Source organism: Capra hircus (assembly GCF_001704415.2).
Source record: "Capra hircus breed San Clemente chromosome X unlocalized genomic scaffold, ASM170441v1, whole genome shotgun sequence".
NCBI lineage: Eukaryota > Metazoa > Chordata > Mammalia > Artiodactyla > Bovidae > Capra > Capra hircus.
This window is the reverse complement of record NW_017189516.1, coordinates 31813263-31825702: the sequence shown is the minus strand read 5'-3', so window position 1 is coordinate 31825702 and position 12440 is coordinate 31813263. Positions and strand designations below refer to the sequence as shown.

Below are 12440 nucleotides of genomic sequence, written 5' to 3'. Positions count from 1 at the left end.
TGCCTTTTGGGCCCTTTTTAAATTTTTGATGTGGACCATTATTACAGTCTGTATTGAATTTGTTACAATATTATTTGTTTTATGCTTTGGTTTTGTGGCCATGAGGCATGTGGGATCTTAGCTCTCTGACCAGGGATTGAAGTCACACCTCCTGCATTGGAAGGCAGGACTTCCCTGGTGGTCCAGTGGTTCAGACTTTGCCTTCCCTGATGGAACCTTCTCGTTTCCAGTTTCCCAGCGCCTCCCTATTGGCCTCTCATTCCTATTCTCAGTACTTGACACATAGATTTGCTTTCTGAATGAAGTTAGTGAGGTGGCCAAATGATTCCTTCCTTAAGGAGACCTGCATTTTAAACAGGGGAGACAGTGTTTTAAGCCCTATTAAGAAATCTTGGATTTGGCTGTTTCATACATCAGCACTCAGGTTGGGCGGGTTGGGGAGGGTGGAGGGGTTGGTGTCGACTACAACAAAGGTAGTCATCACCTCCTTACAGGCAACACTGGCCCCAGCATGAAGCCTTCTACTGAGAAATAAAGGGATTCACTTGGTATAAGATCAGATATGTCAAATGAAAGCAAAATCCTCACAGGTTCAGGTCAGAAGGGACCTTTATCTAAAACTGAAAGTAATTAAAACTGCATTTCCTGAGGCAAATGATAAGAGAATGTTACCTCAGTCCAGTCTCTGACCTTTTCTGGGTCACTTAAGTGACATTAGACTTGAAAAACAGCGGGGGCCGGAGGGGGGTTGTCTATGTCACAGGTGACTGGGACAAGGATCAAAGATTCCCTTGAAGAGGCTGTGTCTTACCCCTTTCTCCTGGGTCCATCGTGGCTGGCCTTCTGCCCAGCAGAAGGCAAAGCATCTGACTTTTCTGTGTTTTGGCGGGTTTGTTCTTGGCTTTGTATTTCTCCATCTCCTCATTAAAAACAATCAGAAAAAAAAAAAACAATCAGAAAACAAATTTACACACAAAATGGCAAGAAATGGAAGCTATTTCCTAGTCTTCATTCACGTTTCTACATTAACACAGGACAGAGTAACTGGCAATGATGCTTCCATCTTATGTTTCCCAGTCACACATGTATTTTTCATGTCAAGTTAAATGAAGATGAAGATTGGGACTCATCTGTGGGAGTTTTGCTGAGATAAGCTTTGTAGAGATAATCGCAATGGAGGAATTAAACATCCTCCTCTACAAATATTTTTAGGGCAGAGGACCCAAGGTTCACGAGAACTCCAAATACCTAGAGGCTGAATTGTAGCATGGGATTCTAGAAACAATATCATTATTTTGGAGCACATAAGCCAGACTTCCTGGGAGGGTGAGTAGCTGTGCACATACCTTCTGACGGTCTATACTGCCGAGGTTTGAGTGGAGGAAGCAGCCAGAACTAACTGCTTCCTTGTAACTCGACTCTGCTCTCTCTGTGGCATTAATCCCAGGGTTACCCATCTGGGAGAGCCCTTCCTTGCTAGTGTGACACCAAGAAGGGGCCCTGGAAGCAGGTCCAAGCCTCCTGCCAGGCTTCAAAATCAGGGCATTTTTCTCTAGTATGTGAAAGGTGAGATACCCTAGGAATAGACCCACAGATGTCTGCTCCAGCTTTACTGTAGCCCAGATGAGAAATATGATTCTAAATATACGTGTCACTCAATATTTAAGCAGTTAAATTGTGGTCTGAATGCACAGACTAGCATTCTCAAAGTGAGGTGTTATAGTAAATCCCTACATATGAACAAATTCTGTTCTGAGAGTGTTTGTAAGTCCAACAAAGTTAGCCTAAGTACCCAACTAATATAATTGGCTGTTATTTATGTGAGAAGTTTGTAATACTTCTATGTGTAATATTTTTATGTGTAATACAACACATAGAAAACAAATACAAAAAGAAGACACGTTAGTACAGTGGTACAGTTCAACAGCTGGCATATAGGGGCTGGCATTGAGTGAACAGGCAAGAAGAATTACTAAGTGGAGGAGGGACAGGAAGTGGGAGATGGCAGAGCTGAAGGGTGGTCAGCAATAGGAGATGAAGGGCAAGCTGCAATTTCATTCACATCTGATTTAACTGGACATGAAAATGCACATTCACATGTTTGAGAGTTCACAACTTGAAGGTTCATATGTAGGGAACTTACTGTATTTGCATTTGGTGACAGTATAATTCTTCACTGAGTGAAACTGCCTTGTGCATTTCAGGCCATTTAGCATCCCTCAATGCCACTGATTCCCCCACAGTCATTGGGATAACCAGAGAGGGCCCCTACATTTCCAAACACTTCCCTAGCCTGATTAGGGGAGGGGGCACATTACAAAATATCAGCCCTTGGTTGAGAATCCCTGGATGAGAAAAAGTAACATTTAAATTAAATCTGAAATATATCCTTATTGAAAAACCAAAGATTTCTTCCACAATGTGAATCACGTAAGGCATCTGTTTTATGTTACTTTAACTGTTTAGTAAAATATTGGAAGTGCATTCAGGAAAAGAAGTCTGTGATGAAGAGCAATGCCTTCCCTGAAAACCTCAGTGTGTCACGTATGAGAAAAATGACCGTGGATTTCATTTTCTACCAACTTCATCTTCCCTTGTATGAACTGAAGATTTAGATTTGATGCCACCAAGTTTTGAAATGATCTAAGGGACTCAACAGAGGAAATTCAACTATGGTCTTTTGATACATAATACAGAGAAGTTATTTAGCCCACCAAAATGAAGATTAAAGCAGTTTTGCTTTAGTTACCTGGACTTCTTCTTAAGATGGACTGTCGGACAACATCAGTGCCCAGAACATTGACGTGCTTGAAACGCTTTGCCTTTTCTTCAAAAAACCACTCACCAGTTACAATCCTTAGCTGCCTACTCAAAAGAAAAGAGGAGAGCATTGGAATTCAACTGTTCAGCCAAATAATTAACTAAAAAACCCCTAATTGAGTAAAAGATAGCCAGTTACAGAGTCCATCTCACTCCTTGGAGTAATTTATGGTTAGTTGAATATGTACTATATGTATGTTATGTATGTATGTTACATACATATATATGTACTCTATGTATGTTAGTTGAATACGTACTATATACAAGGTACTCGCTAATTGCTCTTCATACTTACTATATTTTTACCCACTCTGTAAACATGATTATCCCCATTTTATAGATGAGGAAACAGAGCAATAAAATGATGTGTCTCACACATAAAAGCCAGGATCCCACCCCAAGCAGTCTGACCTATAGCTCGACTTCTTTTTTGTTTGGTTTTTTAAATTTTTATTTTATTCAGGTAGAGTTGATTTACAATGTTGTGCTAATTTCTGCTTTAAAGTGATTCAGTTATACATACATACATTCTTTTTCCTATTCCTTTTCATTATGGTTTATCAGAGGATATTGAATAGTTTCCTGTGATATACAATAGGATCTTGTTGTTTATCCATCACATATATAATAGTTTGCATCTACCAACCCCAAATCCATCCCCCTCCCACTCCCTTGGCAACTACAGGTCTGTCATCTGTCTGTGAGTCTTCTTCTGTTTTGTAAATAATTTCATTTGTGTCATAGATTAGACTCCACATATAAGTGACATCACATGATATTTGCCTATCTCTGTCTGGGTTACTTAACTTAGTATTATAACTTCTAAGTCCATCCATGTTGCTGCAGATGGCATTATTGCATTCTTTTTTATGCTATAGTTCAAGTTCTTAACCACGACATGTGCTAAGTCACTTCAGTCATGTCCAGCTCTTTGCGACCCTATGGACTATAGCCTGCCAGGCTCCTATGTCCACGGGATTATCCAGGCAAGCATACTGGAGTGGGCTGCCATGCTCTCCTCCAGGGGATCTTCCCAACCTTGGGATCAAATCCACATCTCTTATGTTTCCTGCATTGGAAGGCAGGTTCTTTACAGTTAGTGTCACCTGGGGAGTCCTAACCACTGCATTAGTGAATAAATAAGCTTCAATGGAAACAATGGGGAACAAATGAAAGCTTTGAATTATAAAGGGGCTGTGATCACACTCTGTTTTAGAATGATATCTTGATGTAATATAATGGCTGGATTAAAGAGAGAATGGGACAAAGAGACAGGTTGACCACGGCAATAGTCCAGGAGAGAGATAGCAAGACTCAAGCTAGGGCAATGACAAGACTAATGACAATGACAAGATGAATGACATTAAAATGTAGGTGGTAGAAGGAGCTGTCTGGGTTTCACAATCAATAGAATGTTGAAGGTGGGAAAGAAAGATCTTGGAACAATCACAACCATGTGCAATGTTTATACAAACTTTTACCCCAGTTATATAGGCCTATTGACCATTCTTAGAACATGGCCCATATGTTCATCTACTACTTGACCTAAGGCCTCTATGGAGGACTGCAATGGAAAATGAGGTTGAAAGGTAGTGAGTCACAAAATGGAAAACTCTGGAAGTCAAGCTAAGGAGTTGGAATACCATTTTGGAGGCAATGGGGAACACTGGCAGATAATCTAAATTTCAAGTTGAATTATAGAATCTCTGAAGTATCTCTGAAGTATTATATGGGGTAGAAACCAGAAGCAGGCAGGCCAATGAAGAAGTAAGTCAACAGATAGGACAGGAAATGATGAAGATGTATATCTGGGTATCATGGGGGTAAGGAGTGAAAAGAAAGATAAAAGATACTTAGGCCACTATGTAAGCAGATAGGTTACAGAGTCCCTGGCAAAAGATAACCAGGAATGGCTTTCTTGACATAGAGTCAATTTTGGCCTGAGCCATTTTGTTATGTGAGCCTGGCTACAGTGCTCGCCCTTGAACAGGTCTCAGTAATTAATGATCTCAAGGGAGGGAATGAAAAAACTCAGGAGAAGCATTCACGAAACAATGGTGGAGCCATGGGGAAGGTCCTAGTTCCTCAAGGGACATACTTAGCAACGTATCTTTGAGTTCTACAGGAACTAAGGCCCCGACAAAGGTGGAGGATGGGAAGATGATGTTGGTCCTTCTGACTCCAACTGAAGCTGGACTCTGTGGACCTTTGCCCCAATACTATGCTGAATTCTCCTCTGCTCAAGCCCCCTCATGAATACTCATGTACCTTTAGCTTTAAATTTCCCCAGTTTTGCTGTTGGGAAGACAATGCTTGAGAAAGATCCCTGGTGTTCCCCTTAATTGTGTGAGCGCTCAATCACGTCTGACTCTTTGTGACCCCATAGACTGCCAGTCTGTCTACGGAATTTTCCAGGCAAGAATACTGGAGTGGGTTGCCATTTCCTCCTCCCAGGGATCAAATCCATGTTTCCTGTATCTCCTGCATTGGCAGGTGGATTCTTTACCACTGAGTCACCTGAGAAGCTTGTTCTCCTTACTTGCTGCAAATAATAATAAATACTTCCTTCTTCTGATCTTTGGCTTGGTTGCATCTACTGACTCAACACTCACCAAGAGGTGAACCCAGTTTTCAGGTTAGCAACTGAAGATGAAAATCAGCAAGATCGGTGACAAGTCTGCATGGCTAAAGTAAAGCAGCTAAGAGTCAAATAGAGATCTCTAGCCCTATAGTATTATATCTGTGAGATTCAGTACCTCCTTGACTGAACTTAGAAATTAACAATTGGATCCTAAATAAATTAAAAAAAAAAACACTCTAGAAAAATATGCCAATTTGTTCTCTCCAGCAATTATCATAAATACCTACTTATTCATTTATGTCATGTTGTGCAGCATGTGGAATCTTAGTTACCTGACTAGGGATCAAACCCATGCCCCCTGCAGTGGGAGCATGGAGTCCTAACCACTGAACCGCCAGGTGAGTCCTTGAAATACTACTCCTAAATGTAGGAAACAAAGGGAAGTTACCTAGGAAACCCAGTTCCATCACTGGGGAAAAAGTGAAAATGTTATCCTTGGAGTAAATTATTCATTGAATGACCATAGCTTGTACATCTGAAATTTATCTTCAAGTGGCTAGATCACCTATCAAGAAGCATGGATTATTGGATTAACTTCAAAACTGTATAAAATACAGCAAAAACATACTTGAATGGGTTAATAATACTTGAATGGGCTCTATCTGGATATATCTCAAGTGATCTATCGGCATACATGAGTACTTATGTTGGAAAAGTAGGCAGTAATTATGCACTTCTAAAGGTACTGCCTCCAGATTTCCAGGCCTTATTTATTCAATCAAATGCTAATTGAGGTAGTGCTGTGATTGAACTTTACAGAGGGAATTGAAGTTATTTATCACCTGACCTTAAAATAGGAAGACGGTCATGGATGATCTGGGTGGGCCCATGGTAGTCACTGAGCCCTTGAAAACAGGAAGAAAATGAAGGATACTGAGAAGCTGTGGAATGGGAAGTCAGCGGGATTCCAAATGTGAAAAGAGGGCTCTGAGATGCAGATGTCCACATGCAAGAACCAGAGAAAGGGGCCTCTAGGAGCAAAGGCTGGCTCTTAGCTAACAGCCAACAAGAAATGGGAGCCTCATTCTCACAGTCACAGGGAATCAGAATCTGTCCACCAATATGTACTTAGAAGTACAATCTTCCCAGAGCCTTCTGGTAGGAACTCAGCCAGCTGACACCTTGATTTCAGCCTAGTGAACCGTGAGTAGAGAAATAAGACAAGCCAACCTAGGTTTCTGAGTGACAGAACTGTAAGACTGAAACTGAGCTGTACCCTATGGGGCTCCTGGGCATGAAAGCCTTTCTGTCATTTCTTGTTTGTAGGGAACAGACTCCAGACTCTATGACCTAACATGAGTTACAAAGGGCAGACCTGAACAGTTGATAATCAAGGAAGGGAGGGGATATAGACACAAGGGAGGAGCAGCCAAGAAACTATAGCGCAACATTAAGTCCTAGTTCCCTCAAAAGGGATACACATAACAATATCCTTGAGCTCTTTACAGAACTAAAACCCCCCAACAAATGGCAGATGTCAGCATTCTCCATTTATAAAAAGACCACCTGAGGCCAGATTAAAGGAGTGCAGGCCCTGCACACACTCTAATCTTAATCAACCCTGCCCTTGAGGCTTTGTTATAAAACTCTTCACCAAGTTCTCCAGGAATGAGACACAGTTTTCCAGGGGCTTTAGCATGCTGTCCTCCTTTTCCTGCAAATCAATAAAGCTATTCTTATCTACTTCGCCCAAAACTCTGTCTCCAGGATTCAATTTTGCACTGGTACACAGAGGCTGAGTTTGTAGCATCAAGATCATATATTTACATTGCTTACTGCCCATGGGGTCACAGAGTCAGGCACGACTGAAGCAACTGAGCACATATGAGCAAGCTACTAAATCGTGGCAGTTTGTGATGATGGCCACACAAAACTAAGAATAATTAAACATAAAAACCTATTTGTCTTAATGTTCAACTCAGGAAATAATTTGCACAGATTCTAAAAAGATACCTATGAAAACTTCAGAACAATAGGGTAGAAGTAAGCAAACTATGGCTTGTGGGCCAAATTTTTCACTACCTATTTCATACAGATTATGAGCTAAGGATTTAGAAAAGGCAGAGGAACCAGAGATCAAATTGCCAACATCTGTTGGATCATCGAAAAAGCAAGAGAATTCCAGAAAAACATCTACTTCTGCTTTACTGACAACACTAAAGCCTTTAACTGTGGAAAATTCTTAAAGAGATGGGAATACCAGACCACCTTACCAGACACCTGAGAAATCTGTATGCAGGTCAGGAAGCAACAGAACTGGACATGGAACAACAGACTGGTTCCAAGTTGGGAAAGGAGTACGTCAAGGCTGTATCTTGTCACCCTGCTTATTTAACTTATATGCAGAGTACCTCGTGCGAAATGCCCAGCTAGATGAAGCACAAGCTGGAATCAATATCGTCAGGAGAAATATCAATAACCTTGGATATGCAGATGACACCACACTTATGGCAGAAATCTAAGAAGAACTAAAGAGCCTCTTGATGAAAGTGAAAGAGGAGAGTGAAAAAGTTGGCTTAAAACTCAACACTCAAAAAACTATGATCATGGCATCTGGTCCCGTCACTTCATGGCAAATAGATGGGGAAACAGTGGAAACGATGACAGACTTTATTTTTGGGGGCTCGAAAATCACTGCAGATGGTGACTGTAACCATGAAATTAAAAGACACTTGCTCCTTGGAAGAAAAGTTATGACCAACCTAGACAGCATATTAAAAAGCAGAGACATTACTTCTTCAACAAAGGTCTGTCTAGACAAAGCTATGGTTTTTCTAGTAGTCATGTATGGGTGTGAGAGTTGGACTATAAAGAAAGCTGAGCGCCAAAGAATTGATGCTTTTGAATTGTGGTGTTGAAGAAGACTCCTTAGAGTCCCTTGGAGTGCAAGGAGATCAAACCAGTCAACCCTAAAGGAAACAAGTCCTGAATATTCATTGGAAGGACTGATGCTAAAGCTGAAACTCCAATACTTTGTCCACCTGATGCGAAGAACAGACTCATCTGAAATGACCCTGATGCTGGGAAAGATGGCAGGGGATGACAGAGGATGAGATGGTTGGATGGCATCACTGACTCGATGGACATGAGTTTGACCAAGCTTCGGGAGTTGGTGATGGACAGGGAAGCCTGGTGTACTGCAGTCCATGGGGTCCCAAACAGGACACGACTGAGTGACTGAACTGATACTGATACTGATGAGCTAAGGATGGTTTTTATACTTCTAAATGGTTGGAGAAAATATTTCCCCAAAGCTGAATATTTCATGACCTGTGAAAATTATATGAACAATATTTAAAATTCAGAGTCTGTTAATGAAGTTTTATTGGTACACATTCATGCTCATTTGTTTATATATTGTCTCTGGCTGCTTTTCTGCTACAACTGCAAACTTGAGTAGTTTTAACAGAACAACAGAGCCTACAAAGTCTACAATTCTTACTCTTTGGCATTTTAGTTTTTTAAAAGGCTTGCCAGTTTCTGCAATATGACAAAGAATTTATACAAAAAGATACAAGAACAAGGGGAATAACATAGATCAGTGATAGAGAACCACCTAAGAGAGGCATGCCAAAGGCTTGTCTTATTTTTTTGTTTGTTTTGTGTTGGAGATTACGAGTGAAATGACACAAAACAAGACACACACACACACAAGAGACAGACGATACACACACTCCAGCCAGAGGAACAGAACTGCGCAAACTCTTTGCACTTTATTATTATAAAGCCCCCTAGGCAGAATTCCAGACTGCATGAATAAACCTTTTCAGTACAGCACAGGTGCATACATGTTATCGTACAGCAAGAGGGAGTGAAATTCTGGCCTACTGCAGAGTCTGTCCAGAGCCCTTATCACAAGAAGGAAATGTTCCCTCATTTGCAAGGGACCATTAGTCTCAAGGCTGTGTCCGTCTCCTTGGCAGAGCATCTTGTTTGTAAGCAGCACGTCTCCACTTTCCCTATTGTGGCCGCATTAACCCTTCAGTTTGGGGTTTTGCTTTTTTTCAAATCTTAGTTGCCCAAAGACAGCACATGTGCCCCTAGCACTGGAAGTGTGCAGGGAAGTTCTGTTTGTTTTGTTTTTGTCATTTTCTTGGGATACAGAGTAAGGTGGAAACACATCAAGAGCAGTTTCAGGTGTCAGAGAAAAGTGAGTCACATCAGGTCTACATGTCCCAGCAAATGGCCCTCCATATATCATCTTTACCATATATGCCTAGAGCTGGCAACATCTAACACAAATAAGATCTTCCCAGAACTGTTAGTCATTACCTCTTACCCTCCTTGTAAGAACAACAGCTATAACCCTTGTATTTGCTCCACTCAAATATGGACCTGAGTCATTTGTTACTTTAGAACTCTGCAACATCAGAACCACCTCTTGGGATTATGTCTCTGCAACCTTCTCGGGTCCTGGAGGTACAGGTGGAAGGATTAGTTGAAGAACAGGGAACAAATACTGAATGTGTACCATGCACCAAGCCATGCGCTAGGCACTGTATACACGGCATCGCTAATGTTCACTATATGTCATAAAGTAGCTATATCATCCTTAGTTTTCAGATGAGGAAATCAAAGTTCACATGGCTGAAATAACTTGCCCAAAGTTATACAGTATCATGACAAAAACAGGATTTATACTAAAAGCCCTTATATTTAGCAAAGCTCTTCAGAAAAGAACCAGCTATGACAAGACTTTGAGTAAGGGTGAAAAAGAATAACATGTAGTATTTCATATGATGGGCTGTGACTGGCTGTGTGTGCATGCACACATCTGTGACTATGTCTCTCTGTTTGGAGCAGAGGGACAGGAATAAAGGAGTGAAAGAAGAAATAAAAGAAACATGAAACCTACTATGAAATTTTTCTCTCTGCCATATCAATCTAATATTTCAGAAATACAAAGCTTTGAATAAACATTGTGTTTCCTACAAGTCATACTCTGAAGAGTCTGACTGAAACTGTTACACTTGTAATATGTGATTAATCATTACTGAATATTTAGAATTTCGTAGGTTCTAATTTTCTTTAACATTAAACTCTTGGGACCACAAACTTTTGCTTGATAGCTTATTTAAATGTAAAGTCAAGTAGTTCTCCTTAGACTTATAGGGAAAAAGTAGGCAATCATATCCTAAAAAAGAAGAGTGCCCTAAATATTCATTTTTTCCCTTTATTTTCTATTAACTGCTGGAGAGAGCTGAGATAAGATATGGTAGTTAGATACACTGAAATATAATAAGTTTCCTTCTTATTATTCATAAGGAAGCTAGAATTATTTAATTCATTCATTACATATCAATTATTTATTGCATTCCTGTCTCAGGCAGTAAAAAACCTGTCTGCAAAGCAGGAAACCTGGGTTTGATCCATGGTTCAGGAAGATCCCCTGGAGAAGGAAATGGCAATCAACTCCAGTATTCTTGCCCGGGAAATCTCATGGACAGAGGAGCCTGATGGGCTACAGTCCATGGGGTCCTAAAAGAGTCAGACACGACTTAGTAATGAAAAAACAATAAGGCTAAGAGTACAGAAGTAAAAAAGACAACGACCCTGGCGATATGGAGATGATGGTATATATTTACTCCTTTCTTTCTTTCCAACAGGAAAAGTAACAAGAAATCCTTCAACACATTATGAACTCTACAGATAAAGAGAATATCTTTAAAATAGCTAGAGAGGAGAAAAAAACATATTACAAACAAAGGAATGATGATTAGAATGACAGTTGACTTCCATTAGAAATAACACAAGCTAGAAGCCAGTGAAATGATATCTTTAAAGTTCCGAGAGAATATCTATCTAAAATCATGTATCCAGAGAAACCATTGTTTACGAGTAAGGGTGAAATAAAAAATGTTCAGTATAATAAAAACTGACATAATTTACCAAAATAGATTTTCACTAAAGGATCTTCTAAAGAGGAGGTAAAGTAATTCCCTAGCGGTCCAGTAGTTAGGACATCGTGCTTTCACTGCTGTGGTCTGCAGTTCACTCCCTGGTCAGGAAAACTAAGATCCCCAAAGGTGAGTCACATGACCAAAAGAAAGAAAGAAAAAGAGGAAGTAAAGTAGATCTAACATATAAAAAGGAATGGTAACAAATGGAATTGGTAAAACACATGGATAAATCTAAACAAATGTTGATGTAAAACAAACATGATATCTAAAATGTTGAACTGAAAATAAATGTTTCTAAAACATAGGACAAAAAGTATATATAAGCCTGGGTGAAGACAGTTGGAGTTTAAGAATATCAAGTTCCTTTTGTTGATTAGAAGAAGGGTAAAACTAATGATTTGTGAAATTAAATATGAATGGTATAATTTCTAGGGTAACCACTAAAATAAAAACTCATATAATATCTATAATAGTAGAAAGGATAAAATGGAATGAGAAAAATATAGTACTTCCATCAATTTATAGATAATATAAATAAAATCAAATATTACAGTAATTACAATGGACTAAACTCTATACTTTAAGAAAAATACTGTCAAGTTGAACTTAAAAATTATATATATAATATAGATGCATAGCATGTATATATAGCATATATGCATAGCAAATATTTAAATACATACACACACATATAGAGCATATATATGCATATATGCTATATAGTATCCTTACAAGCATATAGACACAAAAAGGTTGAAAGGCAAATGGTAAGAAAAAAATACACCACGTAAATATTTACCAAAAGAAACTTGATATTACTGTATTAATAGCAGACAAAACAGATCTTAAGGCAAAAGGATTTTTACAAATGAAGGGGGTCACAAACACCTTCAAATCAGTAAAGAACAGACCAACAGCCTAAAAGAAAATTGGGCAACACATAGTCGTATCACAGAAAAGGAACCCCAAATGGTTAATAAACCTATGAAAGGATACTCAGCCTCATTAGTAATCAGAAACATTCAAATAAAAATCATAGTTAAGATATCCATCTGGATCTACCAGTTGAACAACAATCA

The 12440-nt window shown here is 39.4% G+C and overlaps 1 protein-coding gene across 1 annotated transcript in view; it reads right to left on the bottom strand.

Moving 5' to 3' along the window:
* SYTL5 (synaptotagmin like 5) overlaps positions 1-12440 on the bottom strand; it is a 115516-nt gene that overhangs the window by 57829 nt on the left and 45247 nt on the right. The window contains exons 3-4 of the mRNA XM_005700922.3: positions 2750-2865; positions 812-920 (exon numbers count right to left, since the gene is read on the bottom strand). Of these exons, the coding sequence (XP_005700979.1) occupies positions 812-920; positions 2750-2865 (225 nt within the window). The remainder of the gene's footprint in view (positions 1-811; positions 921-2749; positions 2866-12440) is intronic.